Source organism: Podarcis bocagei (genome assembly GCF_964188305.1).
Source record: "Podarcis bocagei genome assembly, chromosome: 2".
Classification (NCBI taxonomy): Eukaryota; Metazoa; Chordata; class Lepidosauria; order Squamata; family Lacertidae; genus Podarcis; species Podarcis bocagei.
In genome coordinates, this window is record NC_138126.1 from 71903291 (window position 1) to 71921604 (window position 18314).

General features: G+C 40.2%; 1 protein-coding gene across 7 annotated transcripts in view; it reads left to right on the forward strand.

Annotated features, from left to right (window-relative positions):
- The window catches only part of FAM13B (family with sequence similarity 13 member B), a 56985-nt gene that overhangs the window by 25679 nt on the left and 12992 nt on the right, over window positions 1–18314 (forward strand). For 5 of the 7 annotated variants that reach the window (XM_081185498.1, XM_081185494.1, XM_081185495.1 and 2 more), the window contains exons 8-15: window positions 2865–2906; window positions 4731–4877; window positions 6628–6754; window positions 10324–10388; window positions 11363–11417; window positions 11766–11913; window positions 14424–14489; window positions 15846–16053. In XM_081185498.1, coding sequence (XP_081041624.1) covers window positions 2865–2906; window positions 4731–4877; window positions 6628–6754; window positions 10324–10388; window positions 11363–11417; window positions 11766–11913; window positions 14424–14489; window positions 15846–16053 — 858 coding nt within the window. The remainder of the gene's footprint in view (window positions 1–2864; window positions 2907–4730; window positions 4878–6627; window positions 6755–10323; window positions 10389–11362; window positions 11418–11765; window positions 11914–14423; window positions 14490–15845; window positions 16054–18314) is intronic. The other 2 variants (XM_081185497.1, XM_081185500.1) reach the window with 2 other exon arrangements.

The window sequence follows — 18314 nt, forward strand, 5'->3', positions numbered from 1 at the left end:
GGGACAGAACAACGGGAGCTCACCCTGTCGCGGGGATTCGAACTGCCGACCTTCCGATCGGCAAGTCCTAGGCTCAGTGGTTTAACCCACAGCGCCACCCACATCCATCTAGTGCATAATATACATACTTTTAATTTCCCTGTCTAATAAATTTTTATTACAAAAGTGAAGGACTTTTGCCTTCTTAACTATTCTGGCATGTGCCAGCATTTCACATTTGGGTTTTCAAGTTCAGTGAAGCTTTCTGCCCACAAAGTTTGGAAAAGCTATATATGTGTACTCCCCCCCCCCTTTATATATCCTGTATTCAAGATTCATGATAAAACCATATTTTTCACATTCTGGATCCATCCTTTATAGATAATGTCCCAAAGAGTTGCATTTTTAAGAGTATTAATATCTTTGTTAACAGCATATTTTCCACCTTCCTTTTCATTTCAGTTATAATGCTTCTTAAGTTGCAGCTATTCCACAAACTAAGGCAGCAGTTTTTTGTATACCTACATGAAAGTAAGCTCTATTAAATTCAGTGGGACTGACTTCTTCATAAGAAAACATTCATAGGATTTATAGTTAGGAGGTGCAGGGAGAGATGGAACCTAAGCTCTAAACATTTATGCATTACACTCCTGAATTTTACTAATTATCTCATTTATTAAAGACACAACAGCTAAGACATGCTCTTCAAGTCCTCTGGTAACATACCCCCTCCACCAATTGTCGAGGGTTCTATCCAGCAAAATTGTCCCATGTCCAAGCTCCCTCTGGACTTAAATCGTAAATATGACAAAATGCCATTTTTTAAGATTCTGCCTCCTGTCACTGCTAGGTAGCACAACCTAACAAGTGTGACCTGCGACAAAATATTGCACCATAGAATGCCCTTCACGCATGCCATGCCCCCCACTTCCGACAGCAATCAATTACCATTCCATTCTCACTAGATTTTCATTCTTGTTTTGCTGTTTTTGATACCCCCCTCTTTAGTTCTTTTTTAAAGATCTTTTATTTTTCTGCACGTCTTTGGGGTTGCCCTGAGCCTACCTCCCTCTCATATGGATGATACCATGGTGGTTACATAAGAACGCACCCTCAGAAAACGAATTCATTCTTTGTATAGTGAATGAAGACAGTTAGTGTGGATAGCACACCAACTCTTTATTATTAAAAAAAAAATAATTTTAAAAGAGATGTTATACAAAATTCTGCAAAATAGCGTTATCAAACAAGATCTGATGACAATATGCATAGATCACATACAATTACAGATCACCGTCAAACAAAACCAGCCTTAAAATAAAACCAAAGTAAAACCACAGGTAGGTGAATGTGTGGAAGGTAGTGACTTGAACTATTTATTATAGCATGGACACAATGGTTAAACAATGAGACAGGGTTACAAAACATGGACCCTATTATGCCAAGGGAATTAAAGTGACTCGACACTGGAATGCTTTATCAGCTGTACAGTATTTGTTTGTAAGCTGGGGGTGGGGTCCTTGGTCACTGAACCTTCTGACAAGTAGCAGCTCATCTCCTTTGAGAGACATCAGATGATGCCTTATTGCAGGCATCCCCGAACTTGGCCCTCCAGCTGTTTTGGGACTACAACTCCCATCACCCCTAGCTAACAGGATCAGTGGTCAGGGATGATGGGAGTTGTAGTCCCAAAACAGCTGGAGGGCCAGGTTTGGGGATGCCTGCCTTATTGCAATCTTAACTATGGAGATAATTTTGAGGACTAGAAGTACAATTTGTGGTTACATCAATGCGAACTTTCTCCCCCTAGAAATACTGGCACATGGCCAGCCAGTATAAAGATAGTTGTGAGACCAATGATCTGAATGTGACCTGGCTAGAATTGCTAATACCTAAGTGACTTAGCTGGGATTGCTGCCATATGGACAGTCTTAATGACTTTGATCTAGTATCCTGCTACCATTTAATTGGTTGCATCAATTCACCTCACCATATATTAGGCCACATTTTTAGAACCCCTGTATTAGGGGATTGAGTTGCATGGTTGTTGTGGAACTCCCAAGTCATCAAAGGCTGAGACTGTCACTATATCTCCTCCCCACCCCCCAATGTAGGCATGAGGTATAAAAGATTGTGGTGGTGGTGATGTTGTTGACGTATATTTCTACCATGCACTAAATGGATTGGGCCCTTCATGCCATTTTATATTCCCATCACAATCTAAGATTTTGCCAAGAAAACGATCACTGAGTCCCGTCAGGGGAAAAGGCATGGTATAAATATCCCAGAAATAATTATGTTCTGATTCCTATCTTAGTCTGGGAGGTCTGCTTTATATCAGTCTACTTAAAAATGAAGAACAAAACTCTACATTCTTAATTAAGCCTCTTAATTTTTACGAGAAAACCCCTTAAAGACCATCAAATCATAGGTCAGCTCTCTGTCTATAGATTTGTTCTGTGAGGTTTTGATAGCACTGTTGTCAACCTATGTTAAACCCATGAAGATCCATGAGTATCTGTATCTTCAGTAAATGTTTTTGTGGTGCTGGCAAGCTCTGGACTTGTAGACCCCGTGTAAAATCAGACAAATTCAAGAGGGATGCATTTTAATTCTGACCTTTACCCAAACCTTATGGACAAGCAAAGTGTGCACTTTCTTTCTGGCTGGGAGAAGGAGGCAGACAAGCAGCCAGAGGGGGTGGTGACCTTAGCGCACTCCAAATGTGACCATGGGCCCAAAAAGGTTGGTGACACCTGATTTATATTTTTTAAAGATAGAATATGTACAATTCTGAAAAACGCCATTAGGTTTAATCCAGAACTCCTGTTTGATGTTGAAATGTTACATGGCAAAGGGAGACCATTATTTCTCTTTCATTTCAGTGCTCATCTCTCTCCCTTAAGCATCTTGCCAGCCTCTGCAGAGTAAGTATAAATTCCCCAAAGGAATCGAAAATACTCTTAATTGGACTGTGTTCTGTTATGGAAGCGTTGCACTGTTTGTGCATTAGTTTATTCAGTATAAAGAGACACCTCTAGCTAAGAATTGAATGGCTACTTAAAGTCCATATATTAAATCCCCCCTCCATATTTCTTGATACTCCAGATAACCCTACTTATTCACTACCTTTTCTAACAGTCCATAACCTTTGAGTTATTTCCCCCTCCAATTTTCCTTTTTTCTTACTCTATTGCACCTTTTTCTTTTAAGCCTCTATATGCCACAATACTTCATGTGCTTATTTCTCAGCCTAGGTTTCCAGCTTCAGCTGTGCCATCCTGCGTCTGCTCCTTACTTCTCTTCTGAGCACTCTTGCCTCTGTTTTCTCTTATTTTGCCAGTGTTGACTCTCTCTGTACCATTTCGAAATATTTCTTCCTACCTAATTGACCATTCAGTTCCACGCTAACTGCACTGTTATGTTGCTGATACCTTTACTCTGAGCCCTCAAGAGATTTCATGACATAACAACACCTGAGCCCAACGACCAAGGTGGTTTGTGGCAACAGGTGTATTTTGAGTGAACTTGAGTCCATGTTGCTAATTTTACAAGTAGCATTATTGGGTCAGATGTAGCTGACAGTTTTAGAATAAAAAACATAAGTAGGCAGATGTCCATATTAAAATTGACACCCACCTCTCATCATGGCCTAGGACCCTCGTACCTACGGGGCCGCCTCTCCCGGGATGCCCCACGGAGAGCCTCAGGGTCCATAAATAGCAACACCCTAGTGGTCCCGGCCCATAAGGAAGTTAGATTAGCTTCAACCAGAGCCAGGGCCTTTTCAACACTGGCTCCAACCTGGTGGAATGCTCTGCCTCATGAGACCATGGCCCTGCAGGATCTGATTTCTTTCCGCAGGGCCTGTAAGACAGAGTTGTTCCACCTGGCCTTTGGCTTGGAGCCAATTTGATTCCCTCCCCCTCTTTCTTTTTCCTTTTTCCTTTCTCCTCCTGTGATGAGGCTGCATTTTAATATTTTATTGTTTCAGTATTTTAATGTTGTATTTTAATCTTGTTTTTAAGTTGTATTCATTCGGCTTGTTTTTATTATTGCTTGTTAGCCGCCCTGAGCCCGGCCTTGGCTGGGGAGGGGTAATAATAATAATAATAATAATAATAATAATAATAATAATAATAATAATAATAATTATTATTATTATTATTATTATTATTATTATTATTATTATTATTAATAATAATCTGCGTTAGGAAACCTAACCAGTGTTAATCAGGAAAGTCCTGAAACAATAGAACCTTAAGCAGGAGTCTATGCATTATAGAAAGCCCAGCCGGCCAGAAAGCTAGAAACCAACCTATTGGATAAGAGACTTAGTTTATGTGAGTTATACTACCTTCTTAATGTATAGTAGAGTAGGTTTTCATATGACTTAAAATACCCAAATGACACCACAATGTGGTGGTAAATATCCTCTTGACAATCTAATGAATAATCTGTTGAGAATATATTTTGGATGTACTGTTTGATAGCTGTGTTTGTTAATTGCCCAAGCTCTTTAGATGAGTTGTCTTGCAAAAAGTTAATACAATACAGTTTTAAGTAAATTGATTATAGTGAATTGAAAGATGTGACTGTGTGCGTGCTCACACGCACATGAGTGCTGAGCACTCCGGTTTTCAAGTCTGCTTTTTTTGTGCTCTGCCTGCCTGGTACAGAATTGGGAAATGAGAATATACTATGTGGATAAATTAGATTGCTACTAAAACATAACTTCTTTTTTTTAAAAGCATCTTGGAAAGAACAATTAGAGCAGCTGTGGAACAACATCTCTTTGATCTGCAGAGCAGCATAGATCAAGATCTCAAGAATTTACACCACCACCAAATGGTGTGCCAAGAAGCAAATATTAAGGGGGATGAAGGATCTAACAACCAGTAAGCTGACATTTTACCACTGGATTATATTTTACTGTTATATGTTACTATTTTTTTTTATAACATCATCATGTTATATAAACTGGCAGTAAGTTAGTAAATAAAAATACAACTGTTACGTGGCAGAGCAATATTTTGGCCTTTTGTGTAACTAAGCTCTGTGTTATAAGTATTGCCACTGCTGATCCGAACAACTTAGTAGTTGAATTTCCTTTATTACTGTGTGAAGGCAGCCCTGGAAGCTTATTCCATTATCTGCTGTCTGTGCGTGTACTTGACAGGAGCAATACAGGTTTTCCCCAAGAGCAATACCTGCAACCGGTGCTTTTTTGTGGGGGGATGCAGGGGTACACATACCTCTAAATAGTTTGTGAATGTTCGTACTTTTGTCCATTTACTGTATTTATTTTTCTCAATTTGAACTATAAAATGGTGATTTTCTTGAGTCAAAATGAGAGTAGCCCTAAGCATTTTTAAAGAAAAAAATCACTACCTGTAACTAATAGTAAATTAAGAATTGTGCCAGAGGAGACAATTTAGATATATCAATGATCCTTTAAATAACCCCTTTTTTCTTTTCTGAAAGCAGTTTGACTTGTGAACGTCTTCTAACCTACCGTATTTTTCTCTCTATAACACGCAGATTTTTTCTCATAAAAAGGAAGGGGAAATGTCTGTGCGTGTTATTGAGCGAATGTGTGGTCCCTGGAGCCGACTGGCGCGAGTGGAGGCAAAAATCAAATTGCGCATCTCTGAGAAGGGAAACCTGAAAAGAGGAAGCGGCTGCTTTCCTGCATTCTGCCTCAGGGTCTTACTGCCCACCCTCCTCTGTTTCGTTGCTGTGTTTGCTCAAACAGAACAAAGAGCAGGGAAAGCCCCTCCAGGCAAGAAGAGGGGAAAGCAGAGTGTCCTTCCTTCTAATTCCTCTCCGTGCTCCAGCCGGAAAACATGCAAGTGGGAGAGAGAGAGAGAGAGAGAGCTGGCTGGCGTGGGTGGGTGGGGGGAAACTTTTGCCTTCCTTTCCTCCCTCCCGTTATACCCCACTCTTGCATTCTTAGCCAGCTGCTTCTCTGCACACCCCTCTCGTGCTCCTTGTCCCTTCCGTTTTTTTCCTTCCCTCCCCACTTAAAATGTGGTTACAAAGCATGGATCCACATGGATCCTCAAGATCTTTGCATTGGGTCAGCCCAAATTCACCATCAGATCACATAGCATGTCCATAGCTATAGCCTGCCCCCCAAAAACCATGCACCCACTGTTGCCTGGGGCTGCAATGGTGCAAAAATGTGGTTAAAAAGCATGGATCCACATGGATCCTCAGGATCTTTGCATTGGGTCACCCCAAATTCACCATCAGATCACATAGCATGTCCATGGCTACAGCCTGCCCCCCCAAAATCACGCACCCACTGTTGCCTGGGGCTGCAATGGTGCAAAAATGTGGTTAAAAAGCATGGATCCACATGGATCCTCAGGATCTTTGCATTGGGTCACCCCAAATTCACCATCAGATCACATGTCTGTGGCCACAGCATGAAGCACAAAAATGATACATCCACTTTTTCATTCAGAATGTTTTTTCCCCTTGTTTTCCTCCCCTAAAAATGATGTGCGTGTTATGGTCAGGTGCATGTTATAGAGCGAAAAATACGGTAATTGTACTCCAGGATTTTCCCAGCATTATTATTTTTTAACTTCTAATAATTGCAGCATTTTTAAAGAAGTGTATATATATTTGTTTTGATATTAGGGATGATACTGAAAATAATATTACTAAAGATGGTGAGAATCTTGGTGACTGCTCTGAAGCTGTGGATTGCACTAATTTAGACAATGAAGTTATGCAGCCTGTGTCTGAGGAAAAGGAAAATTATCAGGTAATGTAGCACAGAAGTATGTTTTGTGCATCTTATATCACAATATCCTGTGGAATTTGCTTCTTAGTAAATGTGCATAGAACTCTACTGCACATGTTTTTTAGTAACATTGGAAAAAGTAGGTGTCCTGAACCTATATTTTGTTCAACTCCATCCCAAGAAGCTATTTTATTTGTTTTTGTTTGTAACTTGCAGTTTTGATATCCCATCTACTAACCAGGGTTCTTGCGGCAGCAGTACAGTAGAAGCACTCGATTTTATTTCCCTAGTTTCTCCAGTTTATTTCTTGGAATCATAGAATCATAGAATCATAGAGTTGGAAGAGACCACAAGGGCCATCGAGTCCAACCCCCTGCCAAATTTTACTTAAAGCTTCATGCTTTGCCAAGTGCAAGGGGTTTCTTTTTCAGGGTTTTCAGAAGTAAACACGGATTGTGAGGAAGTCTAAGATTTATGGCAATTTATTCATAAGAGTTAATGGCAAAACAAGCAAGCAGATAACACCCCCATTCATCTGCTTAGAGCTCCAAAGCAGCGGAGAGACCACAAGCTAGTCGATGGGTCATGAAGGCTTTCAGGTTTGCGCCAAAGCTCACTACTTCAAACTTCAGGGTTTTTAGCCTATCTGTCCTAAGTCACGTGGCATGAGGTGCGATTGTTTAACTATCCAGACCTAGCACCATGGGTCTTATGGTCTGGGTATGTGCCATCAGACAAACCAACAGCTAAGCAATGAAATTAACTCTGAGGTCCTTTTGAAGTACCACAGCTGTATCATCTCTAATCAAGGGATGCTCCCCACATTAGCACTTCAGCCTGGGAAAGAAGACAAGTCAGCATGATTCAGCAATAACGTCACCTGCTACCAGCCTAGAGGCTACGAGAAATAGAGAGTGCCTGTTCTCTGGTAGCCTCTATGATGACATGAAGGCGGTGAAGGTCCTGTGTGAGTGTCTGGAGGCGGTTGGAGGATGGATGGCGGCTAACAGATTGAGGTTGAATCCTGACAAGACAGAAGTACTGTTTTTGGGGGACAGGAGGCGGGCAGGTGTGGAGGATTCCCTGGTCCTGAATGGGGTAACTGTGCACCTGAAGGACCAGGTGCGCAGCCTGGGAGTCATTTTGGACTCACAGCTGTCCATGGAGGCACAGGTCAAATCTGTGTCCAGGGCAGCTGTTTACCAGCTCCATCTGGTACGTAGGCTGAGACCCTACCTGCCTGCAAACTGCCTCGCCAGAGTGGTGCATGCTCTAGTTATCTCTTGCTTGGACCACTGCAATGAGCTCTATGTGGGGCTACCTTTGAAGGTAACTCGGAAACTACAGCTAATCCAGAATGCGGCAGCTAGACTGGTGACTGGGAGTGGCCGCCGAGACCATATAACACCGGTCTTGAAAGACCTGCATTGGCTCCCAGTACGTTTCCGAGCACAATTCAAAGTGTTGGTGCTGACCTTTAAAGCCCTAAACGGCCTCGGTCCAGTATACCTGAAGGAGCGTCTCCACCCCCATCATTCTGCCCGGACACTGAGGTCCAGCGCCGAGGGCCTTCTGGCGGTTCCCTCATTGCGAGAAGCAAAGCTACAGGGAACCAGGCAGAGGGCCTTCTCGGTAGTGGTGCCCGCCCTGTGGAACGCCCTTCCAGCAGATGTCAAAGCGATAAACAACTACTTGACATTCAGGAGACATCTTAAGGCAGCCCTGTTCAGGGAAGTTTTTAACGTGTGATATTTTATTGTATTTTTGGTTTTTATGGAAGCCGCCCAGAGTGGCTGGGGAGGCCCAGCCAGATGGGCGGGGTATAAATAATAAATTATTATTATTATTATTATTATTATTATTATTATTAATTGTGCCAGGCCAACCATGTCTCCTCAAAATACCATGGATCTTCTGGTGTATTTCCACTACACTTCATGAACTTCAAAAAATGGAAACTTGGCATGAAACAAGCTTCTCAGCTCCTTTCATTTGCTCATTTGCAGTGTATATTCACAAATATTTTTCACCTTTTCACTTGTTGCAGAAAATGGTGGAAACTGAGGCAAGTGAAAAGCAAATAGGATTTGGAAGCTTTGTTCTGTAGTGTTTCGCTGTGGTTGGCAAAATGATTGCACTCTTGTACCAAATAGTTGCAAATGTACTGTATTTTGAAATATTTGAAAGTTAATTTCCCACATCAAGGTTATACAATATTTGGACAACCATAATTATTGTGACAGGAACAAATGTAGCCTTCCCTTGGGATCTCACAACCCCACTCCCTCTCTTTCAACATGACCATGAAGAGGAGAAGCTTTGGCTGTCATCCAAATTCAACAAATTTGTAAATTATAAGTATGGTTTGTTTGAAACAATAAAGCCCAAATAGTGCTCTGTGTAACAGAATGTTTCTCTCCAGATTCTTTAAGCTCTCTCTCGACCCCCCATATATTATTAAATTGAGCTCATAATATTGCACAGTTAGCACCTTCACAAGGAATACTCACAAACTGAATCAATGTACGATCTCGGCACTGGGCATAAGTTCCACATAGATAGTCCAGAACCCACAAAAATAGTGGGAAACAAATTATATCGAGTTGTTTTTGTGTCATCAATGTATATGAAACCTCACAAAGGAGAAGATAGGTTCTTGCCAAAAGGGACTTGAAGTTTAGATACTGACACAAGGGACATAGCAGAGGAAAAGGAGAGAAATAAAATTAAGAGTCAAAAGAGGAAGATCATTTAGATGTAAACAGCCTGAAGCCTGCTCAGTCCCTTTGGAGGGATTTGAGGGGTGCAGTTGGGAGGCTGCATTAGCAATCTGGACAGCTGCTTGGCGCTGAATTTGGTAGGATGTATGAATTCCTTAATCACTTTTCAAAATGTCAACAGGGACTGAAGAAGCTGTGACAAGTTTAGTTTAGGCTACTGGCAGTTCTAGCTACACCTCTGAAAAAGAAATAGTTCATGACTCTCAGCAGTTTCCAATTTGTTATATGTAGTTGGGATTAGGATTAGGGAGCTCAAAATGCATTATATCAGAAATAAGTGTTGTCAGTAAAATTCACATCTATAAATCTGATATTGTTACTAATGAGTAAAAGTATGTGTTCCTCTGTTGTTGCTTTGCATAGTATGAGTGCTTACTGCCAGCAGCAAGCATCTCATTTTATCCTTGTCGCTGCTTTATTTAGTAACAAGGATTAATTGTACCTTTTAGTGTGTCCAACTGATGAGTCATTTTACATAAGCTGAGGACAAGTCCTCATCATGTTTGTCATTATTGTTTTGTTCAGATCTCTGGGCCTCAAATCTGCAATTAATATGTGTCAGTAGCCCCTTATGAAAAAATCTGTTTTCTAGATATACGAAGAGGGCTAAAAACGAACAGTCTATTTGTGTTATATTAATGTTTTCTAATTGTGGTTTGGCCACATTTGTACAAAGTTAAGAAACTGAATGTATATTTGGGTCGACCACACATAAAACCTTAAGTTTGGTTTATTTTTATTTTTTAAAAATAAGATGTGGATGTTTCAGTCTGAAGTATCATGCTGAAGTCTGTGTTTTTTCCTAAATAGGAAGCAGGCATATTATTGCAGCCATGTGATGGAACAGAAGACGCGAAAGAGCCTGTTGGAGATAAGTATGTATTTTAGTATAAATGAGAATATTGGGGGGGGGGATGTGACAGTTTGCATTTCTAATATCAGCTTTGTGAATGCTGAATAATTTTTGTTCAGATAAAAAAATTTAAAAAATTGAGTCATCATCCAGAAGTGATTTGACTGGCATGAGTATTTCTATTTGTTGTCAGAACAATGGAGAAAAATTGGCACTTATTTTATCCAAGTTTAGACTTTAAAGTCATTTGCTTTTAAAAACAGTGTTGATACTACCAGCACCCTTATTTTCTATTTTATGTGGACTGCTTAGGTGTCCAGGTTTTTGTGATTATTAATTGTCTTATTAGAGTAGGGAAATGGGAAAGCCAGTCAAGTTAATAATAACTTAATTTAAGCCTATTATCTGGCCTAGCAACCTTTCGCCTTTCTGTTAACTCAGTTCTTGTACTTGCAGTTATTAATGTATCAGAAGGTCTTGTGGCTCTGACCCCAAATGTCTCCTCTAGCCAATTTCCTGCTATACATTCTGGCTCAATTCAGATAAATCATGGTTAAGGAAGTTTAACTATGGTTTCGCATGATGTCTGAATTGACAAACCATGGTTTGCAATCAGTTGACAAACTAGAACTGAAAGCCATTTTTAGTGGGTTTCCAAACCATGGTTTTTGCTAATTATGATTTCGCATGACCTCTGAATTGACGAACAATAGCTGTGGCTACTGCTATTGATCCACCTTCCAAGGCTACTACATCTAGAGATGAGAGTGTTGGGCAGATGAAAAACGAAAGCAGACAAGTATCTCTAAATGATCGTTTGCTTGATTGTTTGGAAGCTTAAACTGTTCATTGGGGTTCTGAATCATGATTGGCACAAACCATGGTTTAGTGTGATGTCTGAATTGAGCCTATATGTGTGGTATAAAAGAATAAATTGTCTTCACAGATGCTTTGAAGTAATAATCTGCTCAAACAATAATAAGACTCTGTTTATAGGCAAGATTGTACATCATTTGATGATGGCGACAAAATGACTTCACACGTGATTCTGGTAAGAAGTTGCTTCTTTATTTCTCCTTGTAAAGCTAGGCCTTAATGTTAAACATGCTTGCTTACTTAAATGTGCACTCTCCCTAAGAGTCTTGTGTTTCCTTTGTGCCAGAGTGGTTGCTTGTGGGGGGGGGGAGGGAGAGAGTGTTTGCTTATGTGTGGAGTTCATTGGCATAATGTTTAGTTATATTCACATTCATAGATCTTCTAGACAGAAAAACACTGTGAAATTAATTCAGAGGGTTTTTTTAATTTTTGGTTGTTGTTGTTGGTTTGTTTTTTTGCTGGAGACTGAAACTTGTTAACTCCACTGTAGAGTGATTAGAATAACTGTGATGTTTATTTACAGGGTTTTATTAGCAAAGTTTGTGATCCAAGTGTCAAAAATGAGTTGGAAGAACTGAAAAACAGAAATAACAATGCTCCCGAAGCCACATTGTGTGTCCCTGTACCACATCTTGATTTGAAGAATGTGAATGGTGGTGACATATGGGAAGGTAATTCTGAATCCTTTGATACTTTTGAAGAACAGAGTAATTCTGAAACTTTTCAGAAGCTTGCATTTGTTTTCCATTAACTTTTGGATGATTTCATAGCATTTTAAGAAATGAACTAGTAGCTGTTGGAATAAGTGTGAAGAGAAAATAGATGGCAAGAATGATAGTTACGTTGAGGCTGCCACTCAGTTTATCCTAAATATAACCGAAAGCAAAGCAACCTAATGCTTATTCAAGCCCTTAAAAAGTATTCATATGCTTTTAACATTCCTGTACAACCTGTGTGTGCTTCCAGTGAGTCACCTTTTTAGAGTATCTGTCTTGTAGAGAACTCCGTATATAGCTGGCATGGCAAGTATACTGTAACCCTCTGGCGAATCCACTACTAAATCTTTAAGCTACAAGGTAGGCGGGGATCATCCTAGAAATTGTGCAGTGAATCCTTCATGCCTCTTCAGGTCAAGGATTGGGACAAAGACTGAAGGTTGTCTGTGCCAAGCTCACAGGGTCAAATCAGCAATCACCCCACCACCTTCCCGCCATCATTTATTGCCATGGAGCCTAAGAACATAAGAAAAGTCCTGCTGGACCAGACCAGAAGCCCTTCGAGTTCAGCATCTTGTAATCCCAGTAGCCATCCAGGTGCCTCTGTGCAGCCCACAAGCAGGACCTGAGCACAACCCTGAGCTCTCCTGAACACAGCAGCAGAAATGGGAGCAGTTTCCCAGATCACTGTGCATATGAGATTCCTAGAACACCTGAGCCCAAGCAGCAGCCAGAGCGGCCATACTCCTTGCCCTCCGATACTGTGGGAAATGAGTGGAAGCTTCCTTGAATGCTGTGCTCCTGAGGTGCCTTGAGTGCCTTGGCCAAGCAGAATTCACACCTCTCCTCTTTCTTTTCCTACAAGAAAGGAGCATGTAGGCCATATAATGGCCAAACCAGAAGGCTTCGTAGCCACAGTTTTTAACTTTGGTACAAAGTGCAGCCCTAAATGATATACAGTGGCATGTAGTGTTAGTGCTTACTTATGAAGCAAGTACTGCCCTGTTGTATAACAAATTTGAATACTCGTAATTCAACTAACCTCAATATTAATATCAATTTGAGGTATAGATATTGTTTTGTGTATAATTTAAAAATCAACCTGGTGTTCTTGTGTAGTATCAGGCATTTTGGGCTATTCTTTTTACACTAATGAGTAAATAAAAATTGTTGGGAGTTTCTTATAGAACGGGAAAGGTGAATACCTGGACACCAGGAACACAGACATGAAACTTTCAGTCTTCGGTTATTTTTTTTGTATTATAAAAAGTATGAATGCTATTGCATCAGATGTAACACCAAGCCATAATTTGGCACAATGAGAATGACTCTGGAAGGAGTCTGACTTTTGCACTCCCTCATCTACCTTCTCCAACTACATTTAGAGTAATTAAGGACTTCATTGTTTTCAGCAAACCATATGGAAAACTGTGATTTGCACTTGTCCAATAAATTAGCGTTTGATCCTAATTTGCAGAACAAACACAAATGGTTGTTTGCTAGTCTGGATGTAAGGGGAAACTTTATGCTGAAAGCCAGGAATATTGGAGGAAGGCACACATACCAAACCATGTAGCTGAGCTAGTGTGTGGATGTGTACCAATATTAATCCCAACATAGAATTACTTCCTACATAGGTGATAGCTTCCATCCCCATTTTTTTCCTGAATCTAAGCATAAGAAGTGTACTTTGTGCCCAAATATCTGCTTTAAAAGCAACAACAGTCCTTTGTTATGGTAGGAATGTCAGCTTCTCAGGTTGCTTTTAGAAGAAAACATGTTGCAAGTAGGATTTCTTCTTATGTTTTCTGCTGTACTCTGTACCTCCTTTGTGCTCTTGGAAGGTCTTGCATGGTCCTTTGGACCCTGGACTAAATCTGGTCATTCTCTGTTCTCTCGAAATCAATTAGAATTCTAGTATGCTAAACTTTTTATGTTAGACTAGTTGGATTTCCTGTGTAAGCCCGTGGGATCCTGGTCTACTTCATTGGTTTGCAGAGTGAGGTCTGCTTAGTATGTTGTGATTAAAAAATCTGCTTCAACTAGTATTAACATTTATCATTCTAATTAAACAAATGCATGTATTGAGTGCACAAATAATTTAATTATTTCCCTGCATTTTGAATTGCTATTACTGTCTTTAAAAATATGAGCAAAAACTGTCTTGTGTGGAAATCCTCTTCCTTTAAAAACGTGTTTTGCTAAAACATGGGAAAGCATGTGGCTTTTTGTTTGTCACCTCTGATCCAACCCTTCTGGAAAGGCTTTTAATTAATAAAGGGCCTAATCTTGAGTGGTGCTGGGCACCTTCAACTGCCCCACATCATTGGGAATGGAGTGCTCACACCTGGCCCACTCAGTTGGAAGACTTTCCTTGTGCTGTACTTCCTACATGTTATGTATGGTTTGTTCTAACTGTGCGATGTGTTCACTTCAGTATTTTTTGCCATTTTTTCATTTATTAGCACCATGCCCTATCACTTTCCCCCTCATTGATTTCAAAACAATGCATCTGCAGACAGAAGGGGAGGGTAAGTATGGCTCGCCATACATTCAGTTATCTACATTTTTTCATGGTTATGGTTGCTTTCAAATTACCCCTTTACCTGCTGCCTTCTGAAGAGCCATAACTTACTTACAGAGGCACATGCCTTGCAAGCATCAGGTTCCAGGTTCAGTTAAAGCATTCCAACCAGCAGGGCTGGGAAATACCTCTGCTTGAGACCTTGGAGAGCTGCTACCAGTCCAAGTGGTTATTAATCTGCTAGCTGGACAACCAATGGTCTGACTCTGCATAGGGCAGCTTAATATGCTCACAACATGAGGACATGCTTGGTTTGTGTTTTTTAAACCCGGCATCTTTTATTTCAAGACGGTGATTCCTTAAAGGCATTTTTGTACTCGGTGGGAAGCAGGTACAAGTGGGTCAATCAGCACTTTGTTGTGTTACCATTCCATATTCTTTGAACTTAGCATTCAAGTAGAAGAATTGCACTGGAAATTATGGTGGCTATACTTATCCTGATAGCAGCTAAGCAGACAGCTAAAAAGCCCTTAAGAGAGATGTAGATACAAATTTTTTAAGGGACATTAGCAAGGATTTTATTTCCTGGGATCCCTTACTTAATCTTTCAGTTCCTTTAAAGCAGAAATTGTTTTATGAAACATATCAACAAATCATTTCCCCCCTCAAATTTGGAATTTTATTCTGTTCTTTTTTTCATGTTTGAAAACAATTTATGCTCTTTCAGCATCGCTCTAAGACTAATGAACTAATCCTATATATCAACACATGAAGGAAGTCAGAACTCTTTATATACTGAAGCATAGTTGATTTTGTTTTGTTTTCTAACAGTACAGTCCTATGCATGTCTACTTAGAGGTAAGCCCTGTTGAGTTTAATGGGACTTTCTCTTAGTCAAGCATATATAGGATTGCAACCTAAGAGTTGTAAAAGATCGTATTCATTATCTTCATGTAGATGGATCAACACACTTAATGTTGCACTTGAACTATTTCAGTGTGCTTTTATTGCTTTTACAGAAAATATCTGCTGCCAGTGGATTAAACATCACACTGGCTTTGTTGTGTTATCTAAAATGCACACTGTATATAATTTGTTGTGCAGAATTGTACAACTTTTTAAAGTAATGCATGCTGACTATTTAGAAAAATGCGTAAGTTGTATATACACTCATGAATATTGTTGTATATGTATTTTGGGTGTATTGGGCTATTTCTTTTTTGTTTGCTTTATGACATGTAGCTTTCCAGTGCATTTCACTATTCATTTTGTGTATAAGCATACTATTTAATGCACACTTGGTTTTCTTGTGACCCTATAATACCTAAGTGCCATTTGCTTTTTATTTCATTGTCTTTTGTAGAGCCGTTTCCTGCTTTTAAATCTTGGCAGGAAGAGAGTGAATCTGGAGAAGCTCAGCTTTCTCCACAAGCTGGAAGAATGAATCATCCTCTGGAAGAAGACAGTCATCCCATATTGTCACATCGGAGTTTGGATTTTGGACAAAGCCAGCGTTTTCTGCATGATCCAGAAAAAGCAGATTCTTCATCTAAAGCACTTTCTTTTGTTAGGTAGGTAGTTAATGCTCACAACTAAGCTACACAAGATCAAATTCTGATGTTTGGAGTCAGTTTGCTTTAGAAAAGAGGTGTTTTGGTGTAAAAGCTGAGATAGAATTGTAGAATTAGAAGGGACCCCAAGTGTCATCTAGTCCATCTTCCTGCATTGCAGACTTGGGAGACTTCTGTACCTAGTATGTAGAAATCTCAAACCTGATTTTAATTTGGATCCATTGAATATGCTCATTGCTCATTGAAATCTAATCAGGACTAACTTAAGCCCTACTGGATCCAATGGGTCTAGTCAAAGCTGTAACTACAAGGAAAGGTTAGAGCATTTTGGTCTTTTTCATTGAGAAGTAAGGTGGGACACAATAGAGGTGTATAAGATAACATGGGGTGGTCTTCACCTAATCTGTCATTGCAAAGCCTGTACAAGGGATTTTGCTTGCGCAGGAGAGTTCTCCCCCTCCCCCTCACACGTCTGGAATTGGCCTGGGGGGTGTCAGGAGAACTAGAACAGCACATTGGGGAAAGGAGCGGGGCTGATTGATCATTCCATCGGGCAGGCAGCAGTTCGCCATAGAGCAACATTGAATTCCACCCAAAGTGTACAGAAAGTGGACATGAAGATGTTTTTCATCTTCTCTCATAACACTAGTACGCAGGTCCATCCTGTACCTCGCTATACGGTGCATAAACTATGAATTTTGCTGCCAACTTGGAAGGCTTTAAAAGGGATTAGACCAATTTATAGATAATAAGGCTATCAGTGGCTACTAACTATGATGGCTTTATTCCCCCCTGTGAAGGCGTCATGCCTCTTGAGTACTTGAAGCTGAGAATCGCACGTGGGGAGAGGGCTGCTGCAGGCAGGTCCTCCTTTTCAGCTTCCCATAGGCATTTGGTTGGCCACTGTGAGAACAGGATGCTGGACTTGATGGGCTTTGGCCTGATCCAGCAGAGCTGGTCTTCTGTTCATAAATAAGTCTGGATCCAATCCATTTATGCTTAAACTCCATGGTTATTGTTGTGATGCTATCTAGTCTGACTTTTAGTGTGTATGGATTTCCCACCTGTTTCCAGCTAACGTAAAGCAGATTTAGCACTGTGGTTGTAGAGGGAGGCATTCTAGAGTACACTGAACCCACCCATAATAGGCAAAATGTTATATCATTTTAATGATGGAGACTTGCCTTGGCCTGAGTTCTGATTCATGTTAGTTATTGAGCATTGTTATACAATAATACTTTTCTGGTTATGAAAATTATACATAAACCAACCATTGTCACGACAAAGTTTTTTCAATTTTTTTCTGAAGTGGAAGAACAATGAGTGGAAAGCATACTCAGTCAAGGCTTTAAGCCTCATGCGGGCCTGAACCATCTTCTTGCCACAAGCTTTCTTCGTTCTACATTGCTACAACTGACTTCAGTACTCCTAAACATGTTTATAGCTGCAAAAAGTATTAAGGGTTGTGTCTAGCACTGCTGTTGCATGAATGGAACAGACTTACACTCACACATTGGGATTTGCCCTTTTCCTCCCCACTGTCATCTTCAAAACTATCTCCAGACAGGGGGACCCCCTGCAACAAATTTTGGTGATGAATTGGGGTGGCGGAGAGAAATTTAGATACAGTCCATAGTTATTGAACTTACAGAACACTGGTTGTTTCCTAACATGTCAGCTTTTTTTCCCTTTTCTTTTCCAGTGTTAGCTAAATTGTTTGTCATTCTCAAGATCTCATTTCCCTGTGTACTTGTATATTTCACTACCATTCTTCACTGCTTCTTAAGCACATTTGTTGGAGCCAGGCAGACCATAGACCTATAGCACCTACATATGTAGAGCCTTCATCTTGGTGTTTACAGCAATAAGGTCCCTTGACTTTAATTAAAATGGAAATTGGTTGGTTTTGTCTCAGAGCACTAGAGGTCTGGGAAAATCTATGGAGAAATGGTGATGTCCATTTGTTTTTCTTTTTTAAATGCATAGTTGTTACTCATTTTGCTAAGCAGGTGCTAGGGAATTCAGGCTTCGGAGATCTTGCATGATGATACACATGTTCTGTATCTTTTTCTCTGCTGCCTTTTACTTTTGACCCCATGCAAATATGTCTTCTGAGACTATGTTTAACAATGTGTACTTTGCATAAGCATGGACCACCTGACATCTGTCTCCCATTTTCTACACAACCTTTGACTCAAACCTTGTCAGGTTTTCCCCCCCAGTATTAACAAAATACTTGGAGCTTATGTTTTATATGGTAC